At 38.4% G+C, this 26,769-nt stretch overlaps 1 protein-coding gene and 1 long non-coding RNA gene across 9 annotated transcripts in view; one reads left to right on the plus strand and one right to left on the minus strand.

The window, feature by feature from the left end:
- DMD (dystrophin) overlaps positions 1–26,769 on the minus strand; it is a 2,248,143-nt gene that overhangs the window by 351,680 nt on the left and 1,869,694 nt on the right. For all 7 annotated transcript variants that reach the window (XM_059157899.1, XM_059157902.1, XM_059157904.1 and 4 more), the window contains exons 56-57: positions 22,482–22,654; positions 12,189–12,345 (exon numbers count right to left, since the gene is read on the minus strand). In XM_059157899.1, coding sequence (XP_059013882.1) covers positions 12,189–12,345; positions 22,482–22,654 — 330 coding nt within the window. The remainder of the gene's footprint in view (positions 1–12,188; positions 12,346–22,481; positions 22,655–26,769) is intronic.
- LOC131821655 (uncharacterized) overlaps positions 1–26,769 on the plus strand; it is a 70,580-nt gene that overhangs the window by 6,972 nt on the left and 36,839 nt on the right. The gene's annotated exons all lie outside the window — the stretch shown is intronic.

The following is a 26,769-nucleotide window of genomic DNA, read 5'->3' on the forward strand; positions in this document are numbered from 1 at the left end:
CTTAAATATGAGTCACTGAGGATTAAAACGAGTCTAAAGAAAAGACAAAGGAAGTTCTGTCATTACAAAGACATAAGCACCATTATTTTCACATCGTTGTCTGAAATTAAGAAAAGAAAGTGGATGGAAGGGGAGGTTATGTGCTCTATCTTCAACATTTGGGAACATGTACATGAAGTATAAGAAAGGTTAAAAACCCCAGGAAAAAAAGGAGAAATAGTTGGTTCAAGACAATCAGAAGATAAAGAAAATGATAATGTTTCTCTCCATATCGAAAAAGCCATAAATAGGAATATGTCATGGAAAAAGCCATAAATAGGAATACGTCATTTTAAGCATGGTTAGAAGGAAATGCTTTCTTCCATTTGTTCATTTAACAGATTTTGAGCATCTATCTGTACAAGCCACTGTTCTAGGCAAAAAGTATCAATGGTCCTTATAGCAAGGAGTTTGAAAGAGATAGGCTTTAAAAAATAGATTTTATTTATTTATTTATTTTAGAGATGGGGGAGTGGGGGAAGGAACAGAGGGAGAGGGACAGAACACTCATGCTGAGCACAGAGCCCCATGTGGGGCTTGATCCCATGACCTTGAGATCATGACCTGAGCTGAAATCAAGAGTTGGACACTTAACCAACCAAGCAACCCAGACACCCCTAAAAGAGAAAGGCTCACATAGTAAGTGCAAAAATGAAGACAACAATGACAAAACCACTGAAGATTCTGCTTTAAAATAAGGGAAAATCAGTTTTTCCGTACCTAAGCGACTTACCATAACCTGCACAGTATGACAGTTCATTGCATTTTAAGAGGAAGGGAAATGGAGACATTTTTTAAACAAAAATAAAAACATTCAATGTCAAGAGCCTTAACTCTTTCATAACTGTCTTGTCTCTCAAAGAAAGTGTATTTGAGTGATGTCTATATGCTGTGCTATACTGATTTTGCCCCAGAGGATATGCTTAATATTTTAAATTGGACAAGTTGGTTCATTCATGTGCTGATTTAAAAAAGGTATCAGATATAGAGCTCCCCTTCCACACACATACAGAATAGTCTTTACATTAGTTAGATGTCAGTGTTCACACGTTAAGATATTTACTTCCAGATTCTTTCAAACAGATAAAATTATGTTCTTTAAAAAACATCCTCTTCTCCATCAGGGCCTAAAACAATGATGTAGAAGAATCAGAAGCAACTATTAAAGGCTTAGGGCATCTCTGTGAAAAGAAAGTAACATTCTGTCTTATAAACAAGAGAAAAAATAAGGCATACTAGTTTGACGTTTTTCCTTCAGCTTCTTAAGTTTCACAGAATAATTTATATGAAGTGTGCACAACAAAATTATACTAGAGGGACATCCCAAGGTAAATTCATTTATTTTAAGGTAAAATTATCTGATAGATGATATTTACTATTTTAAGTTTATTTATTTAAGCAATCTCTACACCTGACATGGGGCTTGAACTTACAACCCTGAAATCAAGAGCTGCATGCTGTACCAACTGACCGAGACAGGTGCCCCTGATAGACAGTATTTATATATCACAAATACTAACCAACCGGGTGACTGACTGTTGACAAATTAATTAGCTAATAGAAAAATATTAATTTTGAACCTATTATGTATAAGATAGGGAAGATGTAGGAACTGGATCTTTGTCCTTAAGGAGTCAATAGTTTGGTTGAATAGGTGTATTTGTGGTAATACTATTATACTGTGAATGCTTTACCAATGCAGACTCAAGTACAGATAAGTTAGGATTTACCTAAGGCCATTAGTTCATTAGTCACTTAGAATCCAAATCTTGAAATTCTTGAGCTAGGCTACAGGTGAATGATGGTGAAAAATGAAGGTTCCTCGAATTATAATAATTTGAAAGACACGTAAGTGGCAAATCCCAATGGCCATGAAGCAAGTAAGAAATTTTAAAAACTTGAAAGTGGTAGAAAAGAACTGAGTCACTAATTATTTGACTTTTTTTCTCCTGCACCTCCTGCTTATAGGAAAAAACCAAATAGGGTGAATATTACCTCCAATACCTATTAATACTCTAATGAGAAGTAACTTAGAACCACATGTAGAGGGGAGGCAGGGTGAGATACTGATGTGATTGATGTACCTCAGAGAAAAGAAGGGCAGGATGAGAGCTCTGGGTTCAGGGACCGACACTTTTTTCTTTTTTTAAAGATTCATTTATTTATTTTGATGGGGTGCAGGAGAAGGGGAGAGAGAATCTGAAGCAGACTCTGAGCTGAGTGTGGAGCCCAATGCAGAGATCGATCCCAAGACCTGGAGATCCCGACCGGAGCTGAAACAAGAGTAGGCCACTTAACCAACTGAGCCACCCAGGAGCCCCAGGGACTGACATTTTTGATTGACAAGCTATACTGCTTTTAACTAGAGATACTGGTCCTATTACTAAGGATGTAAGTAGAAGCCCTTGCTATTCAAGACACAGGTCTCTTTCAACCATGGCCAGTTTCCATGGAGCTGAAATTTACCTATATTTCCCTGAAGGGGCAAGTTTGTATTTGTGTTATTCAGAATGAAATCTCACAGAATAGCTATACGTTATTCACATGTGTCAGCAGAACGTGACAGAATCAACCCACGAGGCAGATTAAGCGGTTAAGAGAGGACTGTGGCAGCTGACTGGGAAGTTCAAGTCTGGGCTGGGCCAAAACTTGACTGGGTGATCTAGAACCAGACGTAAAATCTCCCTGAGCCTTCGTGGCCTTGTTTGTTAAAATGTGGGGGTTTGCTAAACACTTTATCAAAGTTCTAACATCTGGTTTGAATATATATTTTAATTATTTATTTTATTTATTTAAATTGGGGAGGGGCAAAGGGAGACGGAATCTTAAGCAGACTCTGCACTGAATGCTGAACCCCATATGGGGATCGATGTCATGACCTCAAGATAACAACCCTGAGATCACAATGAGAGATGAAACCAAGAGTCGGACACTTAACTGACTGCACCACCCAGGTGCCCCAGTTTGAATGTTCTGTAATCAACATGTTTAGGTCATTTAGGTCATTAATTGGCCATGGGCCTGTTACATGGTGGCAGTTGGAGATAGTCTCTTCTAGGCATCGTTACTAATGATAAAAATTATAGGAACCGCTTGGCACACAGTGGATAGTAAATATTGTTGAATACATAAGAGAACACCCAGTTAGAAAACCAGAGTGTGTTATATGGAAGCCAGTTTGATTTAGATGCAGAACATGCTTGGGGGTGAAAGCATGGGCTCGTGAATTATTAGAGAAAAAGTTAAATGCTGTCAATCGGGAAAAAGTGAGAGCTCTTATTCTGGGCCTATTCTTTTGTGTCAGATCCAAAGTTGAGTGTAACCTTTGAGTTACTTGAGTGGATTTTCCTCAAGAGGAGGCCCTATTAGCTCTGCCTTCTTAATCATAGTGATTTCTTCCCTGGAGGAGATTTTTATGCATACACATTCACAAATTCAATAGTCTGAACCACTGGTTGGGGTTTTTCCTCTAGTCTGAAGCATTAGCTAAGAGATGAGAGAACACTAGACAGACTCTACAATTTATAGTAATCCCAATGGAGCCATGCACTCAACAAATGGTTCCTGAGTGGGCACAGGACAAGGACATTAACACAGTCATGTCTACAAATTGGTCAGTGTTTTAGCTTTGTCATCCTATATTATCATGCTAGTTTCCATATTACTTCTACTTTTTCTATATGCCTCTTATAGTGTTTTTATTTCTGATAAGAAAGTTGAATATATTCTGTCATCGTAATGACATTCCTTACCATATTTATTGAGTCTCAAACACATCACTAATACTTTATTTATTGGATGCTGGGGTCTATAGAAAAGGGCAAGATCCAGAAATGTGGTTAACTGGAGTCACAGGAATTTTGCCTCTAAGAATCTAAGGTAAATTCACAGGGATCCGTGGAAGAAAGAAATTTGAAAGAACAGAACAACAACAACAAAACAAAAGACAAAGGATTCCCTTAATAATCATTTGAAATAGCTGGCATTAGAGAGGTTATACAAATTGAGCATATGGGATATAAAGAAAAGGTCAAATCATCTTGTTTTTTTTTTTATTGTGCTAACAGCACTTAACATGAGATCCATCTTCTTAAGAGAGTTTTAAGTGCACAATACACGAGTGTTAGCTCTAGGCCCTAGGCTGTACAGCAGATTTCTAGAACTTACTCCTCCTGCACAACTGACACTTCATATTGAACAGCAAGTTCCCATTTCATCTTCTCCTCAGCCTCTCACAACCACCCTTCCACTCATTACTTTTGAGAGTTTGACTATATCATCATCCATTTCCAGTCCACTTAACAGTAAAGACAATGGATGGTTGCATCAGATACATCTATTGTTTCAGAGAGTCAACAACATGAACAACAGCAATTTATAAGTGAGACTGAATCAATTTCAAGAAAAATTGAAAGATAAATGGATACATTTCAAGCCTGAAATTATTGTTAAAAATCTAACTGTATTCAATGAGAAAACATTTTTGAGTGTTTGGCGGGGAAGATGTGGTTAACCGACTCCTTGGTCAGATTTGCTTTTTTGGAATTACTTTAAGCTAAAAGTTGTGTTCTCTGAGATCAAGGGCATGAGCTAGAACAGAGTGCAGCCTGCTTGCAGATCTGTGATACTATGGAGGAATAGTTTAGTGCCCACGCAGCATCTTGAACAGCTGTTTGACTCTCAATCGTAGGCCTGGGTTGCTTCCAACAACCACTGGGGAAGTCACTTCCTACTGACAATAATGTTGTTAAGTTCTCAGCTGACCTTGAGAAATCACTGGAAAAACTCAATCTGTTCTCATGGTCACTTAGAGAATTAGGTCTTAGGTCATTGAACCTAAACCCTAAATTTTAGAAATTCCTTCTGAAGCAAGAGTATAGATGACTGGATTATTAGGAGACCTTGTGACAAATTAATTTATATCCATTCTCAAGAGGCTCAGCCTAAGTCTGGGATTGTCAAGTGTAAGTGGTGAATAATTTCTGAATCATTCCATTTGTCTCTATCAATATAATCCAAAAACGGAACCTTTGTTTTGCTTTACGTACATGCCCTCACCCATGATCATTTCAAAGTCTTTCCCATGTCCATAAATGGCATCATCATTTCCTCAGTTGTTCAAATCAGAGACTTCAGAGTCATCCTTGACTCTTCACTTTCTCTCATATTCCATATCCCATCTATTGTAAGTTCTATCAGCAATACCTTCAAAATAGATCTTGGGTCAAATGATCTTTCACAAAGTCTGTCATTTCCACTCTAAGCCAAGTCATCATCATCTCCTTCCTAAATGACTTCAACACCCTACCAACTTTCTCCCTGATTTCAGTTCTGCTCCTCCTACTGTCAATTCTCCATAGAGCAGCCAAAGTCAGCTTTAGAATGCATGAACCCAGATCACATCATCCCTGCTTATGGTCCTCCAGGGGTGTCTCATCATGCACAAACCAAAAGCGACTCCAAACTGTGGCAGATAACATCAATAATTATCTGGCTTTTGCCACTCTCTACAATGTATCATTAGCCCCTCCAGTTATTCCTTGAGCACACCAAACCTGTTCTTACATCTGGGTTTTTGCATTAGCTGCTCCTTCTGCCTAAAATATTCTTTGCTCAAGGTCTTTGCATGGCTCAGTCACTCAGACCTTTGTGTAAATGAATAACAACCTCCTCAGGTAGGTCACTACCTCTCATTCTTTCTCTATTTCTGTTTTGTTGATTTTCTCTTTATAGCACTGAATTGAAAGGAGCTTATATGTTAATTTATTGGTTTCCTTCATATTTCGCTCAGGAAAATCTGAAGATCTGTTGTAGGCAGTCTCATTTTTTTCACTTCTGTATCCTCAGCCCCAGCATAGGGTAGGCCCTCAATAAATAATTGCTGAAAGAATCAATACACTCTAGGAGTCTGAGTTATGGCGCAATTTTTCCTAAAATAATTTTTTGGGAAAAAGGAAATACACAGAAAATGATCAGAGGTTTTCATTCAAAATTAAATGAATGTGTAAAAGTGTCCTGTAAAGGCAAAGTCCTATACAAATATTATTTTAAGAATATTTTTCAAGATATCAATGTTTTGATGTGGTTAGAAAGAGGACTTTGGCAGGGAACTTAATTTGTAAATTATTCACATTTTATTTTATTATACTCATTAAAGAAAAGTGGAAAATCCTAGATGGCTCTGTTCTCAAGTTTTGATGATATAGCTAGTTTTCAGAAGACTCCCTCAAATGCCTAGAAATGTAGTTCTAAAAATAATTTTAAAATCTTTTCTATTCAGCATTCCTAAATATGACTGCATAAAATATGAAACTTACACAAAAGTAGCTTACTCTATTAGGGATGAAGAATAGATCAAAAAGATGTCTATTTCCAAAGTAATACTCAGATTTTTAATTTTTTCTTGATTTAGCTGAATGTTTTATTTTTAGAAAATTTGTGCTTTTTATTTAAATTTTGAAATTTATTAGTGAGAAGTTACTTTTGAGATGTTTTATTATCTTAACATCTGTAAGCTCCATAGTCATGTTTTCCTCATCCCCACCTGATACTGTCAATTTTATTTTCTGGGGTATTTTTCTTTATCAGTCTTGCTCTGAGTTTGTTGCTTTTCTTAACCTTTTTAAGGAATGAAGTTTGGCTTGGTTGAGAAAAAAAAAGGATGTCAATTTGTCCATTTCCTCCAACATAGTGAAGCAGACAGCTTAGAGGAAATAAAACTCAAAGTGAATTTGTAGGTGAACCAAACTTGTTTAGAAACTCTAAGAGGCCAGGTCATCGAATGAATTACCCTATCACAACCTTTATTTGTTGTTTTTCAGAGGTGCTAGGGAACATTTTTTAAAATACAGAGCTGACTTGAATCTTAACATTCACAAAAGGCACCCAAAGACGTATTCTATTTGTGTGGAAAGAAAACACGGGGAACTCATCAAGCTGACACACATGCTAAAATGCACCCAAAGGAAGCAGGCCAGCATTGATAACAGAATTAGCTTAAATAAATGTATAATCAACAGCATGATTCCAGGATAATTTTATTGAATTTCTGAACCTCTCCCTCACTTTGTGGTGACTTCTGAGGAAATCGAACGTGCATAATATATGACCTGACAAATGAACAAGTAAACTACTTTATTCAAGCCTTTTCATTTGTCAACAGCTTCCACGCAATAATGGCTTTCTGTCCACTGTTTTAATAATGTATGTATTGATTACTTCCATCTCAATCTTAACCAGAAAAGCTCAGGAAGCTGTGAAAGTGTCCTTAGCGGTCTCAAGGGAAGGAATCACAGAGATTTTTAAATTGAAAGATGAAAGCCTAATGACAAACAATTTCATTAGTACAAATGCAAACAAGAAGTCATTACCTACAGTGTTCTTATAATCAAGACCTAATCTCCATTTGGATTTGGGGTCGGATGAAGGGAGTTAAATAAGCTCATGGTTTATTGCAGTTCTCCTTAGAAATTTCCCACTATGATTTGCTCCTTTAAAACTCTCTCTAGGTTAATCACAGACGTAGACAAGTAATAAATATCACTTTAGTGACTGCTCAAGTAAAACAAAGGAAGTCAGTTTTAAAAATATGTCTGGATCAGAATAATGCACACTAATTGAAAACGAGTCAGTCTGGTGAGGCAAATAATGAGGAACCGTAAAAGCTGGAATAATGTATGCAAAAGATATAAAAATTGGTCCGTTTGTATTTGCGAAGGCATGTTTGAGCTTTAATTATTTATAACACTTCACCGCATATGGAACATTATTTTATTAATTAGGCCTGAGAGCCAGTTGCCCTTGTTATGCTGCCCAGCTGGTTTGGGGAACAAAGATCCACTCCCATGGGTGTGAAAATTGCTTTGGGGAGTGAGTCTGCAGTCCCTAACTACCTGTGTGGATTGTTTTGGAATTTTACCTATAAGAAAACCACACACCCCTCCACCAAAGTGCTTGAGAATGACTACATATTTTTGCTTTAAGAGTATAAGACACAACGATATTTTGCTATAAAATGTTATCATTAATCTGTAATGATATCCAAAGAAAATATAAGTCACCTCTTTCATAAACATCCTGATTTAGAGAAAAGTGAAAAACGTTTTTCTATAGCTTTGACTTCTGACATTCTAATGGGATTTCGATTCCCACAGAAAGTAATGACCAGGGGCATTAATAATTTACAATAGATAGCAGGGGATTTGAAAAAAAAGTGACACACCAAATACATGTGGAATAAGTCTATGATAACAAATGACTCATCTTGATACTAAACATTCTACATCAACAGTATTTGAATCCAGAAACTCACAAAGAGCAAGACAATTTATAATACTAGGAATGCGGCAACGTAAAACAAGTCCACAAATACAAAACCTGCCAAAGACTAGGTTTTGACAGAGTTTTGCACTGATTATATTTCCTTTCTCTATTCCTAAGGAAGTTCAGAAGATCAGATAAAGAGACCCAGTTTCAAGGATTTTCCTTTGTTGTTCTTGCCAACAGGCACCAGGAGCATTACTAACTAGACAGGCATTCCTCTGCAACTCTAAAAGGGCTACTGCATAAATATGACAAAACTCTGAGTAAACAGGGTGCTAAATTGTTTTCTCATCAACACTTCAGAGTGATGATGTTCTCTGAGGGAGGAAGAGTGTTTTGTGATGAGAAGTTTTCTTAAGGGTACAAAGAGAAGCTTGTCAAACATTGGGCCAGACCCCAAGTAAAAACAGTGGGCATCAAAGGAGCTCTCCACAGTACACACGGATGCTGAGTTGGGAACAAACAGAAAAATCCTGCGGTGAGGAAGGAACATCCCTCTCTCTTCTTTCTTTCCCTGCCCTTGGTCTCAGTAAACTAGAGAAGAACCAACAAGGTTAAGATCAGATCACTGATTGATTTTTTGCCTTCCTCTTTCCCTTCTTCCCTTTCTTCCTTAATTCCTTTGTTTCTTTACCTAGTTAGTGTACACCCTGTACTAGGCACCTTATTAAGGGCTGGGTATAAAAATGACAACCTTCTCCCCAAAAGAAGTCTTCTTGGAGAACATGGTTTAGCGAAGGTGATGGACATGAATCACGTATTTACACAGATGTGTGGTGACAAAGAATATTAAGCTGCAGAAGGAAATGTAGACTGTGTATGAGAACATGTAGAGGAAGATCTGGTCAAATGTGGGCAGCAGGGAAAAGCTTGCTTGATGTCTGAGCCAAGATGTAAAAGCTTATCAGATGTTAGCCAGGAAATTATAAAGGGGTATGTGTAGGTGGAAAGGGCTTCAGACAGAGGACCAGCATGTTCCAAGCACCACCTGGGAAGAACACAGAGAACTGCACAAACCAAAAGAAGGTGGCATGGCTGTTGGCCAGAGGGCAAGAGGAAGAGCAGGGAGAAAAGAGAAGGTTGGGGCCCTTGCTGAAGATTTTGGCCTTTTCTCCATGGCATGGAGAAGCCACTAAATAGGGCTAAGATGGGGATTGACATAATTCAATGTATGTTTTTACGTAAATTACTCTGGCTGAAATGTAAAGACGGCACTGTAGGGTGCCAAGAGTACATGCAGAAAGGTTAGGAGAAATGGACTTCTGTGACTATTGTGATGACTACAGTAGATGGAGTCAGGAACCATTTTGGAGGCAAACTAACTCAGTGACGTATTGGGCTCATCAAAAGAAGCCTTGGCTTGTCATCTTGAAAAAGTGATTATACTGGTCTGCTCCATTGTTGTTTGGACAGGGGAAAGTAGTTAGATCTTCCAAGCTTTGAGCTTTGGCAGATGGCAGCTACAAAAGGATGGTAAAGCACAGGTCTTAAGGTGTTGGGAGTTATTAAATGTTTTATGGTTGAATCTAAGTTAGATTGGGAGAGAGGCGAAGATAGAGGAGTAGTGGAACTAATGTATAGAACAGTTATCCATGGACTGGAAGTCCTGAGAAGTCAAAGAAGGGTAACAGATGGGTATCTGAACAAGCCCGCTAGCCAAGTGGGGCTTAATTCCTTTCAGTCCGGTGCATGTCAGCTGTAACTCTAGCTTCACCCTCTCCCAAAAGCATGTAACTAGTTATGGGATTCCTGTGTAAAACGACTGAGAATAAGTACTAACGTTTTACCACTGTTAACAAGTGACAAAAACCAATAACCAGGGATAGTGAGGGACTATTTATAAGAAGATGCTGGCTAGTAGGGACTGTAAAAATTATTTGGACCAAATTCCTCATCTTCACAGCTGACGAACAAAGTAGCAATCACAATCTAACTTATGGAAGAATGTGACTACAGTCTCTCCTGACTTTCAGTGTGCTTGTTCAATGATTCATCTTTGGTTTCTAGAATTAGACTAAAATTACACCTTTTGTAGAAATTCTATCTCATTTCTTTATATCATATAACGCATTCTATTTAAAATGCCCTTCTGTCTCAATGAATGCTCTTCTACACATACAACAGAGTGTTTTGACTATTTATTCAAAGTTAGAACATTTAAAAAATGTCACTATTATATTCCACCCTACCACAGAGCTAATTTAATGTTCTGAATTTTATGAAGGGGAATGGCTAAAGAAGAAACTGTCAGTTTCCTTGGCAATTTTTTTCAGAGACTCCTGGATCTTCCCTCACGGTCTCTTCCCTTTGAGTAATCTTCTATATCTTCTTCTCTGGAATAATATAAACCTTTGACTTCCTTCAAGATGCCACCTTTGGCTGTATCTCCATAGAGATCTTTCTTTAAATGCTGAACATATAAAAGTGCTACCATTTTATCAAACTTTTATAGTGTGTTACTCATTTCCTTGCTTTGCCGTTCATTTCTGTTCTTGTGCCTTTTATTCTCATTTCAAAAACACTTATCAGTATCCAATGTATACCAGACACTTCACTAGGTATGAGGGTCTTAGAAATGAGCAAGACCAAATCTCTGACTTCCCCACTCAGAGTCCAATAGAGAAAATGGAAATACAAGAAAGAGCAAAACAGGGAGAGAGAGAGAGAGAGAGAGAGAGAGAAGGAGAGAGGAACAATTGGTCACTGTATACTGGGTGCCCAAATAATAGATGAATGACTTTTTTTCCACCTAAGTCCTCTGGTTAATAAATGAAGATGAAATTATAGAAATAGGCAATTATCATATTGTAACCCCTAGTCATTGATCATGAACAGCTGCCAAAATCACACATGTTAAAGAGAAAGCAAGACATTATACACCACCCGATGATGGAAGAATACACAACCATCTATGAAACAATCTTACCAAAGTCAAATCTGAATCTGACCAAACCTATTGAACTGTACTGTTCAATATGGCAGCCATGAGTCACATGGGCTACTGTGTGCTTGAAATGTGGATAGTCTGAATTGAGCCATGCTGTAACTGTACCTTTTTACAGTGTCTGTTGAAATAACAATATTTATGGTCTTATATAAGATGTAACCATTAGAGCAAACTGGATGAAACGCATATGGAAACTGTACGATTTTTACAACTCACCGTGGATCTATACTTATTTCAAAATAAACATTTTTACAAAATGTATTTAAGAGACAAATTAACCAAATACAATGTGTGACCCTTATTTCAATTCTCATTTAAGCAAAAAACATGTTAAAACATTTAAGATATGTGTGTTAAAAGTGGAAACTTGAATAATGCTGGGATATTTGTTAGAATAAAACTATTGACACTTAAAAAGCACTATAGTAGCCATGTGGTCTCTTTGAAGGAATGTATCCTTATCTTTTGAGATATTTTCTCAATTATTTATGAATTAAATGATCCATGCCTGATATTTACTTCAAAATAATAGAGGACCGGCAGTGGTCTAGAAGAAGTAAGATCAGCTATGAGCTGATAATTGTTGAAGTCTTGATGGGTAAGGGCTCCTCATTATAGGATTCTCTCCGATTTGGTATGTTTTATATTTTCCATAACATAATGTCTTTAAAAATCGCTAAAAGAGAAGGACAAATTCTTCGAGGCTATTATTCACGTGGACACTTTTGATATTTAAAATAACAATGGTTTGGATTACTTATAATTGACCCTGGACTAACTGAAGATTTCTAGTCAACCTAATTTCAATCAAAAACGCATTTCAAAACCATCCCTAAAAAAGTTGACTTGGTGCAAGGCACCTGTCTTAAAAATGTCCTACCCTGTGTACATCATTCTGCTTCTGAACTGCTGGAAAGTCGCCTCCGATGGGTGCCTGCTGGCATAACTCATCATCTTTCAGCTGGAGCCATACCAGAAGTTCCTGAAGAGAAAGGTGCAGACGCTTCCATTGGTCAGAACTGGCTTCCAAATGAGACCTGAAAAGCAGCAGGAGACACTAAGTCAAAATATCTAGAAGGGTGCTTGTTGAGTCTAACAATCCCACTGAAAGTACATTGGTTTGGTTCTTTCCATAGTAGGTAAACCTATAGTGAACCATCTAGCAGTCCTCAGTAAAAATCTAGCTCTCTGCTTTTATGAGCCATATAATGGGGGCGTTTTGACAGCAATTTTGAGGGTAGACAGCGTTTAACCCTATGTGTATTTCCTCTTGCAGAATTCTGAGACTTTTGGCATGAAACATACAGTGGAATGGATTGCTTTTCTGTAGTGTTGCAGTCAATGATTCTTGATGTTTCTGGTAGAAAAAAAAAAAATGGCTCCTCCCGGTGACTAATATAAACCACTCAGTTTTCAAGTGACTCATGCTAGTACTGGAATTCTTCCTGCTTTGAGAAATGGAAAGGTCTCCCCCCACATTTTGACTTTTCCATTTCTGCACTCTAGGCAGCTTTTTCCATTGACTCCTTCCATCTGGCATCTGTTCCTTTCTGCTCTTCTTCCCATATGCTTCTCCTTTTCCTCTACCCTTCTTTATTCGTGTGCACCTGGGATTTGTTTTCACCAAGTTCCAACATTTTCCGCTTTGTTTCCTTTGTGTAAAATGCACTGAGACAACAACTCACGTGGAAAAGTAAAATCAGACACTTGCCTGAAAGCCTCCCCCAAACATGAATAATTTAGGCAGGAGAATGAGTGCTCTACCATCAACTGTATTTAGAACATGTTAATCTGTAGGAGCCATTTAAGAATATACAAATGAATGATCTGTGCTATAAAATCCACATTTCACTTGAGGATGAGAAGCTAAATTAACCAAATAAATCATCATCCGGAAAACAAAGAAGAAACGTGGAGTGTTAGCAAAGCTCTATCCTAAGGTAAATCAAGAAGTATGCTGCATTACTTACATATTATCAGTAATTATGAATTAATTCATAAAAATTAATGCTGCCTATAACATAAATACAATATAGTCTCTAGTGCTGCAAAGATTGAGGTGTAAAGCATCCAGGTAGAATAACATTTCCCTTTGCTGTTGGGGTAACTTAGCCTGACATTTCAAATACGATTCTCCTGCTGGTCTTAGTCAAACAGCATCGCCAAATAGTGCCTATGCACTGGAATTAAATTGTTCCAGAGTTTCTGAGGGACTGTTTTCTTTCTGAAGCATTATAGTTACAAGTCTTCAAAATGTGCATATACAAGACCCATATGCTTAAGTTAAAAAAAACTTATATTAAGGAAGTAACTGGAAAATCATACAAAGATGTAGGTAGAAAAAATGTTATTTATAGCATCACTTATGATTGACACAAAGTAGAAACAACTTAATTATTCTATACTTGGGAGTCAATTACATATATAACGGTGAATTCATATAATGCAGTGTTCAAACCCTACGAATCCTATGCACTATTCACTGTGATGGCATCAGCATGTATTTAGGGATAAGGAAGTAATCACCCTGTCTGTTGCTAAGTGAGAATACAGCTTCCAAAACTGTCTATAATCTATTTTTATAAAATGTTCGTGTGTGTGTATTTGTGTGTACACACTTGACTCTGCACAAAAAAATTCTGAAATTACAACTACTATAGCCCTCAGAGGTAGGTTTAGAGCTGATAAACTTTTGATTTCAAATTGTCTGAACCGTCTTTCTATTATGATCAATACAAACGTTATATCCAGAAAAACAGAAGGCATTTCCATCAGAGGAATTAAGCCATTCAAGACGCTATGGGTGTTATTATCTAATAAAGGAATCTGGAAATACCTTAAATACTTCAGATTCATTATAAGAGCACAGACTGCATAGAGGATAGAGTTCCCTTCTTGGCTACTTCTGTTCCCTTTCTCTTTCACTTACCGCTCTTCCATGATAAGCCCAAAAGAGAATAATTTATACAAGATGTTAGCAGTTTAATGGCATGTAATGCCTACTGGTTACAAGGATTCCCTGGGGGGTCTGGAATTTGCACCGTGGTCCCCTCAAGGGTAAGCGAGGACATCGAGTGGGACATGTGGGAGGTAGGTGGAGAGAGGCACACGCCGGATGTGGAAAAGCAGTACATGGAAGAATAAAGAACTTTTGAGCACCGCTGTGTCTCCATTAGGCCTTGGGAGTAGACAGAGTGAAAGATAAGGAAGAATGTAGAGATGCCTAATGGATGCTTGACCTCCCTTTCTCCGGTGGAGGGGTCTGGAGGAGGATACAGATGCGGAAAGGCAGCCTTCCCATGGTGAGGGGTCTGGCTGTGGCTTCATTCACACAAGGCACTGCTACAAGCCTGGCTCAAGGTGAAATGGAGTCGACTAATCATTACCAGGTCAATGAAACCCTTTGTATCCGCAGGAGGAAAACACGGCTCCGAGACCCGGGCAATTCAGTTCTAAAGGATCTAAGAGAAATTTCAGAGAGGGAGACAGGGAGATGATGTTAAGCGCCAGGGAGGCAGGACAGTCCAGAGAGTTAACAGAGGAATGGAAGAAGGACCTAGGACCTCAGGAGACAAAAGGCTCTCGGGGACCTAGAATGTGGAACTAGGTAACATTTCGGAATGTTTGATCACCTTAACTCCGTATCAAATGACTTTTTTCCCCCTTGCTAACATATGAGAGTGGTGACAAGAATGTAAGCAGAAGGTTCACAAAGGACAAGGGATACTGGGTAAGGGCCGGAGAGGACACGGCAGCCTGTTAACAGATCCTGACCGAAACCCACACATATAAAGATAACCATTCTGAAACCCTGGTTCTCAAACTTCCAGGGGCCTAAGAAACCTGTAAACAGCTTGTGTTAGGTACAGACTCCAAGGTTCTGCCTCCAGACTTTCTGTACTTGGAAGAAGAACTCTCACAACTCAGCAGGGGAACTCTAGGACAGTTCTTTAAGAAAGAATTTCTTGAAGTATTTCCTGTATGCCCTAAACGTTACTGGTCGGTCTCCACAGGGCAGAGTGACATTTGTCAAGGACATGATTTTGAAGGCTATCTAAACGTAGTAAAACACCACGAGCTCAGAAAACATTTTCGTTGGCTATGCTAAGCTTGTGAAGTGTCTTCAAGACACATTTCTAAAGCAATTGTTGGAAGGAGCCACCCTATTTTTATTTTCAAGATTTTATAACAAATATTTCTAAATGACCATGACTCTTTGTTTTTCCCTCCTGGTTTTATCATAGACCCCAAGGGCTGAAAGCAACCTCAGGGATTTTTGTTCAACCCTCTTGTTTTGCAAATATGGGAGCTGGGATACGAATGTTTAAAGACAGTGTGGAGGCATGTAACTTGAGCTGTTGTATTTAGACATGGGAAAGGGAAGCTGCAGACTTTTCTTATATGAGGAAATCCTAACCTTCATGGTTTTCAGCAAATGCTTTGGATCCCTGAGCAAAAAGCCTTCCTGGTGATTGGCAAATATACTCTATTTACCCCTACTGACTACTCAATGGAAAATAATGTGGAGGTTTTGAAGGCGCATACTTAGCTCTTAACCATTTTCTATTAATCTTTATTAATGAAGACAAGAGCTGAGGGGCTACTAGCTTTTAACAAGCAAGTGTTGATCCTTAATAAGCAGGTAATGTCTACAGTTTGTAAGGCTGAGGTAAAACACGGAACTTCTAGGTATGTCAGGATACAATGCTTGTCTTTAAGGAACCCTTTGGTATCAGGGTGCTAAGAATTATAAAAGCTGCTAAAGTGATTGTTAGTTCTCTAGACACAGATATTTCAATTATGATTGGGTTGATGCCTAGTTTGAAATCCTTAATAAAGCTTTACTCTGAAAGGCATGTATTCTTTTTTTTAAAAAATATTTTACTTATTTATTTGTCAGAGAGAGAGAGCATAAGCAGGCAGAGTGGCAGGGAGAGGCAGAGAGAGAAGCAGGCGCCCCACTGAGCAAGGAGCCCGACGCGGGACCCAATCGTAGGACCCCGGAACCATGACCCGAGCCAAAGGCAGTGGCCCAACCCAGGAGCCCCTGAAAGGCATGTATTCTTAAAGCAAGATGTGTTAAACTGAATTCTTTTTTCACTTTGACTCCTTTGGTAGAACTAATGATGTCCTCCTGTATATCTTGGGTACCCCTGTGTAATGAGATAGCACTTGAGCATATAGAAAGAGAAGGTAAGAATGCAGAAGTAATAAGGAATCATAGACATAAAATGGGAGCTTTGGGGGATTTAAATAAAGAGAGAGAATTAAACTCAAAGAGAAGTAAACTTTTTTTTTTTTTTGTCCAGCTGGGCCGTGAACTCTAACTTTCAAACATAATTAACATTCCAAGAGTAAGAGAAAGGAGGTCAGAAATAGCCAATGTCTAAGTTGCATTTTTTCTTCCTTAAACTAGAAAGACTGTGCTTCCTTTTGCTCTTTGTTTATTGTCTATCATAGAAAAACCTTTAAGATATTTTAACTTCTAATACTGATTACTCTCTAAGAGTTGTATTTCTGTTGTGGACTGTATCATGTTGGTACTCATGCCTCTCAAATTAACATTCAGAATCCCATAAAAGTGAATATTGGCATATAGCATTCAAAAGTTTTTCTCCCAAATATGAAAACCTCACAGAATATAAATCTTTCTGAAATTGTTGTTGACAATGTATGTGCTTCTCACAGCTAATAGTATATATAATAATCTGGAAAATATAATCTGGTGACAGATTGAATTAAAATCTGCATGCATATTTCTTATGGAAAAAATTCACTAGACTGCTTCCCAAATTGTTAATATTTTCCAAAATTAAAACACAAGGTTGTAGAAATGGAATCTTTTAGAAAGAGAAACATTTTTTCTTTGGCTGATCACAATTCTGATGTTGGATAATGTCATCAATAACTGTGTGTGTGTGTGTGTGTGTGTGTGTGTGTGAATTTGCTCATGAGTGTATGTATGCATGCAAGTAAACATCTTTTACTTTATTTTTCTCACACCTAAAACAGTTAGTGTTTTGCTTTGTTTGGTGGCATTCAACTCTCACTGAGTATTTATTTCTTCTTATACCTCTTGGACATAATGCACATGGAGCAGATGGCATATACTTTCCTTGAACTAAATTATGAGATGGTACTATACAATTTCAATTAAAGGATTCTTTTCTCTCCAAGACATCTTATCTACTTTTTCTTACACCCTACCTTTGAACTTCATCGGTGCCATTTAAATATTAGGAAACCAATGCAGAAAGTTTCAAAATTTGCCTAGATTCGTATAAAGTAACAGCACAATTAAAAATAATAGGTTGGTAGAATTTCTAGGGAAATTGAAGAGACTGCCCATGTCTATGCTTAACTCTGAAGCAGTTATGTGCTCAAGATTATATGCTAGGCAGTTAGTAATGGAGCCAGACGAGAAAGTAGGTCGCCCAAATGCCAGTCCAAGATTCCTTCTACTCTACCTCACTGACTCATTTAGAGCTTGGATAAATTAGCCAGACAGAAAGTCAGTAAGGAAACAGTGGCTTCGAATGACACATTAGACCAGATGGCCTTAACAGATACATACAGAACATTCTAGCCCAAAACAGCAGAATACACATTCTCTTCAAGTGTACATGGAAGACTCTCCAGGATAGATCATGTGATAACCCACAAAACAAGTTTCAAAAAATTTCAGAAGACTGAAATCATATCAAACATCTTTTCCGACCACAGCAAGATGAAACTAGAAATCAATCATAAGAAAACAACTGCAAGAAACACAAACACGTGCAGGCTGAACAACATGTCACTGAAAAACCAATAGATTGATGAAAAAGTCAAAGAGGAAGCCAAGAAAGACCTGAAGGCAAATGAAAATGAAAACACAGTGGTCCAAAAACTTTAGGATGCAGCAAAAGCAGTTCTAAGAGGGAAGGTTATAATGATAAAGGCCTGCCTCGAAAAGCACAATCTCAAATAAATAATTAAATCTTACACCTAAAGGAAGTAGAACAAAGTCCAAAGTCAGTAGAAGGTAGGAAAAAATAAAGATCAGAGTGGAAATAAATGAAACCAGAGACTTAAAAACAATACAAAACATCAATGAGACTAAGAGCTGGTTTTTTGAGAGGATAAACAAAATATGAACTCTTGAGTCAGAGTCATCAAGCACAAAGAGAAGGAGGAGTCACTATTTGCCTGGCAGGAGAAATACCATGATCACACAAGAAGGAAGAAAACTTGAATAAAATCAGAAATGAAAGAGGAGTTACTATGGACATTACAGAAATACAAAGGATTGGTTATAAAACATTACTATACAAATTATATGCCAACAAATGGGACAACCTAGAAGAAATGAATGAATTCCTAGAAACATACAGGCCTCTGAGACTGAATCAAGAAGAAATAGAAAATGTGAGCAGATACCTAGCAATGAAATTGAATCGGTCATCAAAAAACCCCCAACAGACTAAAGTCCTGGACCAGATGGTTGCACAGGTGAATCTTACCAAATATTTAGAGAAGGGTTAATACCTATCCTTCCCAAAGTATTCCCCTCAAATAGTAGAGCTTGGCGTTTTTTTTTCTTTGTCTAATTTAGCTAAAGGCAGCAAGCACAACCCCCTGAAACAACCGTGAATACTTAAAAGAAACGTGCCATCCGGTGTAAATGATAATAGTACAGGGAAGACCTCAAAGTGAAGGAACCGTCAGAGAGGGAGATATTCAGAGAGGGATTTGGATGAAAAGGTGGAGGATGAAAGGAAGGATGGCAGTCCAAGGGCGAGGACCAGCAAACGTATGTACTCCTATGGGCAAGTGAGAAAACTGGTGGAGAGCAGCAATGGGGTTAAAAAGCAGAATCTTTTTGGCTCAGAGAATCCATGCTGGGGAATAATTAGATTGCTGCTTGGTAAGGAAGGAACGGGGAGGTAAGGGAAGAACAGGAAAGAAAAGGGATTATCAGGGTCTTAGCAGGTGGAGAGTAGATGAGCCACAAGCCACTAGATTCTGGTGACTACACATAAATTTCATGAAAGCCATGATTTTTCTCTTGCCAGTTTTGCTCAGTTGCATCCTCAGTGCCTAGAAGAGTGCCAAGTACATAGTAAAGACTTAATAAATATTTGTGGAATGAGAAAAATAAATGAATGAACAAGTAAAATATGGGCACCAACAAGACTGAAGTTTTTCAGCAAGGGAAAAATGTGCTAGAAATGTCCAAGGAAGAATACTTTTGTAAATGTGATATGGATGATATCAATGCATAAAGAAACAGAGACAAATCTATCAACATAAAAAGACATGATGGAGACTTACGTAAGAATCATAATCATAGGCAGAGAAAAGACCTAGGGCAGAAAAAAATAAATGGAAGGAAAGCAACATAATCTGGACTTGGAACCGGAAACACAAGGATACCTCTTATGAGCCAAGGGAATGCAAAGGGATACTGCAAAATCATTTGGATTCCAAGGAGGTGATGGGGATGCAGGAGGCCACTTATGATGAGTGCCAGATGATGGATGGAAGTGTTGAATCACTAAATGTTGCATCTGAACCTAATATTACACTGTCCCGTTCACTACCGGGAATTGCAATAAAAACTTGAAAAAATGGACACCTGTGTAATTAAATACTGATGTCTCTATACTTTGAGATAGAAAAATGGCTTCCGAATCCCTTTTAAGATAATGAACCAACCTACATCTTTTATAGGATGAAATGTTATAGCTTGGGCAAACACCGGGCAGTTTCTCTGTGCTATCTTTGCAACTAGTTTTTAGTTGTGGTGACTTTTCACCATAAAATAATGCTGATGGAGGAACTGACTAGACTCATAAAGCCAGCTTCTAAGCATCATGAATAGTTCTGTGTCTGACTCTGCCAGGGTCCAGTTCTCCTGCCTCATCACCATCCTAAATTGTTACCTGTACTGGGCTGCTTTTGGCTGAAATATGCCATTCGATCTGGACTGACCGATACCCTTCCTTCAATGATATGTCAGGAAAGGGACTGAAGCCCTCTGATGTGAAGAATTATTTCTTTTCTTTTTTTTTAAATTTGCAAGCTAGTCCTTAAAAGGCAAAGTGTAATATGAGAAAGGTCTACATAGAAGCCGAAACCATTGATTGGAGTATTTAAATTCTGGAATTTGCAGCACCTTAGATAAGCCAAGGTAACTGTTTTCTACTTGATTAATGACAGCAAGAATTAAACTGCAGGGCCTGGCATATGGGAAATTGCTGAGAACGAAGAGCCCATATTTTGGCTGACACGCTGTTTGCCGCTTTCGATTGCTCTTTCATTTCATCAAGTTCACATGAAGGAGAGGATAGGCACTGAGTGATGTGCAGAACAGTTAGAGCAGCTTTCTTCTCTCTTCCCTGCAAAAAAGAATAACTTTCTTCTTTTTTAATTTATCTGCCAATATCTTTCCCATTTCACACATCTCATTCCTTTTTAATGACAGACGTTATGAAAGTGGCCTTTGTCATTACGCTCACTGACCTCTCTTCGCGTTTAAGCCATGGGAAGCGAATGGAGTCTCGCTGCCTTTGAAAATGCCACTGCCCTCTGTTGTCCCCAGTGCACCCTAAACACACTGATACAACATCATGGACCAAACAGAGAGATAAAAAGGAGTGTGTTGGAAGCTGGGATGCAAACTTGGGGGTAAAAGCTTATAGGTAATAAAAGAAAAAATCCTTTCCTTCTCCTAGAAATATCTGTTTCTCTTTTCCATCCTTTCATGTAGTATGTATTTATGTGTCAAAGTAAGGTGAGTCCTACCTTTTTCTTTCTGCTTTATACTCTACAGGATAATATGATGGTTAAAAGCTCAGAGCGTGGAGCCGGACCCCCTGTATTCAGTCTTGGACCTGTAACTTACTAACTAAATGACCTTAGACAAAAATTATTTAGCCCCTCTGTACCTCACTTTCTTTAAATATAAAGACAGAATAAAAACAGGGCCTAACATGTAGGGCTGCTGAGAGCATTAAGTGGGTCAAGAAATATAAAGTGTCCATGGCATGTAACGATTGGTGATGCACCGTGCATTAGTTGCTATCATTCTTATTATTTCACATTAATACAGGTATTTACTAGAGTGCTTTTGTATTACGAAATTTCAGTGGTACTTTCCCTCATTATTGAAGTAAATATGCTGTATGTCAAAAGCCTGGCCAATTCAGAAGAACAGTAAGGAAGAAAAAGAAATCTCCATTCTGTAATCTTACAACCTAGAGGTAGTACCACCTCTCAGGGTTTAGTGCGCTCCCTCGTAACCACCGCGATGCTTATTCACTCTCTTCTACCAACCCTCCAGTCTGACCCCTCTCCTAGACACAGAACAAAGCACAACACATTTTTATGAAGACATGTGAATTAGGACAAGCGACTGATTAGAAATTAGGAGACCTGACCTCCACTCTCTGAACTTCCCATGTCATTTACGTGACACTGGGCATTTCACTTAACTATTTCTGCTCTTTGACCCCCACTGAACCAATTCATAATGGGTGTAGCAAGAGTTTTACTCTGCACTCCTTATAACAACGCTGAGCTGTATTCACTAGCTTCTCAGGAAAAAGGTGATAAAAAGAAAGGGGCAACTATACAAGAGAGGAGAGTAGAGAACAACCAAAGGCTTAGTTTCCAGAGGACGCCGTGACAAAATCTGAGAGGGAGCTAAAGACCAGATGTTTCTATAACCTCTCCCTAGCTGCAGGAGCTATGGAGAGGTCTCCTCGAAAGTTACAAGGCATCAGGGTATTTAAGGAATGTCCTCTGTTATGCATTTAGAATAATGCCAAAAAAAGAATTCCATGATAAATATATATTGATTTTATCACTTTCTGTATAATCCTGTGGTAAGCCAAGAGAGAACTCTATCAAATTAGGATAGCTGTGTTCCTCATTTAAATTCACTCTAATGCCTTAATATGCATCTCTCCCATGGTTATAAAACACTGCCATTTTAATCTAATCTGAACCCTCAAGTATCATCTCCATACCAAGCAAATGAATGATTCATTTATTCAAAATAAAATGAATCATTGTGAAATTGGGTGATTTACATAAACATATGAGATATTAGCTGCTTGAGCTACGAAAGGGAAAGAAATCTTCCCATTTTAATTCATTTCTGGCTTTTTCGTCCCCGATCTTTTCCTACCTAATGTTGAGAGACTTTTTCCGAAGCTCACTCCACTTGAAGTTCATGTTGTCCAAACGTCTTTGCAACAGGGCTGCGTCATCAGAACCTTCCAGGGATCTCAGGACTTTTTGGCCATTTTCATCCAGGTTGTGATAGATATCTGTGTGAGCTTCGATTTCTCCTTGGAGGTCCTATGAGACAGCAGGAAGAAGAACACGGGAAGAATTACCAAACAGAAGAGATTGGCTAAATGTGAGTCTGGAGAACTGTAAAAAATAAGCTGCCTATTCAAAAGACGTTTCAATTAGGCCACCTAACAAGAAGATGCACCTCCAACTCACTCTTCTTGGTTCATTATCTCTTCATGTTATTATGTAGATTGGCAGTGGACAACTTATTAGGTCTAATAAATTTGTTCCTCAATGATATGAATTGGAACATGATGCACCTGCAACTTTACGAATTTTGTAAGTTACACTGACGGGTCCACAGACAAAAGATGATGTTTTCTGGAAGTGATATGAAATAACATTCTGTGATGAAGTGCATCCCAGGGCCAATCATTTCATTACACTACGGGTTAAGTCATATTTTCCATGCATCTAAGTAATCTGTAGAGTTGACTCAGACCATAAAAGCATGGAGAGACTAATAAACAAGGTTGTGCTCGGTCCACAGCTCCAGCACATTAATGGGATTCTATCATAGGAGAGCATCTTCTTGACAATACACATCAAGTTCACCTTGGCATTATAGCATCACACATTTATTACAGCATCATACATTCATTAGTAAGATTTTCCATTTAAAATACCATCGTATTTTTAGGCTTGACAGGTAGAAAGTCCATAGGACCTTGATAAGAGTTATCGTAAGAGATTACACATTCCACCTCATTTGTATATACACAGAACAAGAAAATTATCACAGTAGAAGAATCTGACCTTTACATGGTATGTCTTCCTGTGTAACATTTTCAGCTTGAACCGGGGACTACAGCACTGATCCTGTTGCATAGCAATCCTGAGAAAAACCAGCGACTGAAAGAGTCCTGCTTTAAAATGCCAACTTTGCTTACATTCTGTTGACAGAATGAATTTCAGAGCACAGGCTTCACCAGTCAATAATAATAAACAGCCACTTTGTACTCCTCGCTAACCGGTGGCCAGGCCCGTGGGTGTGGGAGGGACCTCAAAGAGAGGAGGCCTGGAATATGCAACTGACAGTTTATATTAAACAGCCAACTTTTCTTATCATTTTGCCATTATAAGCCAGGGACATTATAAATTCATTTTATATATGTGTTTCCCTCCTTGTTCCCAACAGAACACTCAAAGCCAAAGGAACATTCCTTAGAGAGCTGCCGGGGACCAGCATTCCTTTCTGCCTACACAATGAATGGAGGCTTTGTACATTATCTGACTTGCTTTTAGAGATTTGTATGCTTCTGTTCAACAAGTTGAAAAATTCATTCTGAAGCTCCGAACAATTGGATTGATCTGTGTAACTAGGAACTTTTATTTTTTTCCGTTCCCTCTTTCTAAAATAGAATTAAATTACTCTTCTGAGGCAAGGGGGCAGTGGCCGCAATAACATGTTAGCAATTCTGAAGGACTGGCCTGCATTTTCAGTCTCTGACTCTTAGATTCAGAATGTTGCACAGGTCAGGTAGATGGACGATGAATGTTTCCCATCACTCTTTTTGGCAGCCGAAGTATCATGGATGGAACCCTAAAGAGAATTTTGTCCCATTCTCTGTGATGGGAAGCCACGAGGGGGAAAACAGATCGAAGGACATCCAATGATGAAAGAAGGGAAATACTCTAACAGACCAGTAACCTCTACCTCTATCCCATCACAAACAGGCTCCTTCTAGAAGGAAATAGCCTGATTTTGAAACGAGTTCATGTGTTGGAAAACTAGCACTGGGCGTCTTGCCAAATGGAGTCTGATAAAACAAACATATTTCTCTTCTAGGTGTGCATACCTACACGGCACAAACTGCCCTCCCAAATTTGCCACTTCCTCAGAAAAGGAGAAAAGTGAGGTTAATTTATCTGAATAAATCAGGACTCCAAAGCAAATAGATCCAAGTTATCTACATAATTCCCCCACTTTTCTCTTTTTACTTTACTTTTCTTCTTATAGTACTTGATTGAAAACTTTGCCTCAGAGGATACACTTAGGGCATTGAAACCAAACCTTTAGTTGCTCAAGAAAATAAGATATATTGTGATTAATACAACAAACTTTCTTCATTAACATAAATACAAATGGGAGTTCACCTGAATTTTTATATGCTGCATTGAGACTGAGACCCAGGCTCTATCAATGGTTCCTCAAGATTATGTATATCAGGAAGTCATCGATACCTCCTTGAAAAAATGAGAGGTCTTCCCAAGCTTAAATAGGAAGTTGATTCATTAATTTGTTAATTTTTATCTTTACCATTTTCATTATACCACACAGAAACATTACTGTTGTGTCATCCACAAAGAAGTAAACAGAAAATCGGTAAACCAGTATTTACTGAGGACTGATTATCTGTCTAGTCTCAGCTGGGAGAAAATGAGAGGTATGCAAGAGACAGCTCAGTCTTTATACTTCCTAAAATCTAGCACATGCTTTTTATTTAATTCATATTACCACCTAAATATTGATGGTAATTTCCTGCCACACCTCATATGTTTTGGCATAAAAACTACCCCCCCCCACCCCTTGGAAGTTCAGAGTGGTTGAAGTCAAGTCTTGGCATTAGCCAAAAGGTAACTCATAGCTCAGTATTCCTTCTCTGGGTCATGGTGCTGGCTGAGAGTGACAAATGACATGAACAGTAAAAGGTATAAAACACAAATGTGCCTCTTTATTCTTCCTCTTGGTGCCATGAAGTACATGTTTTCTCTGTTTTTCATATGAGAGCACTGAGGTAGACAGTTGTTTAACTGACTCACCTAAAGTCACCTATCTCGTAAGTAATAGAACTTGAGTTATGTTGACTCTAGAAGATCTTGGGCTGTTCCCATTGCCCCATTTGCTATGAGCACTGGCTAGAAGAGACAGAAGTTGCCTAAGCTGAACAAGACTACTCCTGACAAGGGAGGAATAAACAGCTATTGAGGGAAAAACACCCAGAAAGTCAGCATTACTGATTTTGATTGGAAATTGACCCACATGGATTGATTTATTCTGCATGAAAAACGGGATCCTGACTACCCTTTTCACTTCTTATTTGATTATTGTGCATCTGGGACCATCTGTGAGCAAAACCTGGAAGTTTCTGAGGTCTCCTGACTAAAAAATATCCTTACTGCCAGAACAGAAATTCTCCCTTCAGCAATGTGTTCCTTTGTCTACAAGAGCCACGTGAACATTACACCAAGTACTGACTTGACACATCAGTATCAATGTAGCTCGCCCATGTTCTTTGGGGACAATAGGCTGGTAGGGAATCTGTCAAGCTATGGGACTCAGGTAGCCTGCTCTAGAATGGAGTGGAGTGTCGGTGAGCAGCCGAAGGCATTTTTTTTTGTTGTTTGTTTGTTTGTTTTTTAAGGAAGCTGCCATGCTGTAGTGGAGATTTCTCAATACAAGTGGGCAGCATGAGTTTTTGGTAGGAGGAGACATTGACAGGACATGTAGGAAGGAACACTCATACCCGCATAAAACTACCATGATCGCATTTAGCTTAAGATGGCCACAGAAAAGCAAGGGGGGTTTAGTAAAGAGAATTCTCAGACCATAGCCCACCCAGACAAAAAGGAACTTTTGCAGGCATTTTTAGGTAGTTTTATTTTACTTCTGACATAACTAAAAAAAAAAAAAAAAAAATCACTCAAAGCTAGAGTCACCACATCCAAGGCAGCCTATCTAATGTTTCTCTTCTTTTTGTAATTGTATTCTTTAAAAAGAACAATAATAAATGAACAGGGGGAAAGGTATTTGTTATATAACCATAAAAACAAGTGCAGCGGCCACGACAATGTGTATAAGACTTATGCTACACCAGACGCTGGCCAGAGCACTGGATGTTCGTGAGCTGCTGAGGCCTCTCAGGAACTTTCTCGGGTAGACATAATTAGTATTTGCATTTTACATACACAAGAGTGAAATTTCAGAGAAGTTTAAGTAAAAATGCCCAAGGTCACATGGCTAATAAACCATGCAGCCAGATTTCAAACCCAGACTGTTGGAACTCTAGGGACTGTTGTTGTTAACCACTAGGCTATGTTGCCTCTGAGTTTTTTTTTTTTTCCCTCTATTCATTTTAAAATTTTCCCAATAGGAGCACCCGGGTGGCTCAGTCTGT

Source organism: Mustela lutreola, chromosome X (genome assembly GCF_030435805.1).
Source record: "Mustela lutreola isolate mMusLut2 chromosome X, mMusLut2.pri, whole genome shotgun sequence".
NCBI classification, from domain to species: Eukaryota; Metazoa; Chordata; class Mammalia; order Carnivora; family Mustelidae; genus Mustela; species Mustela lutreola.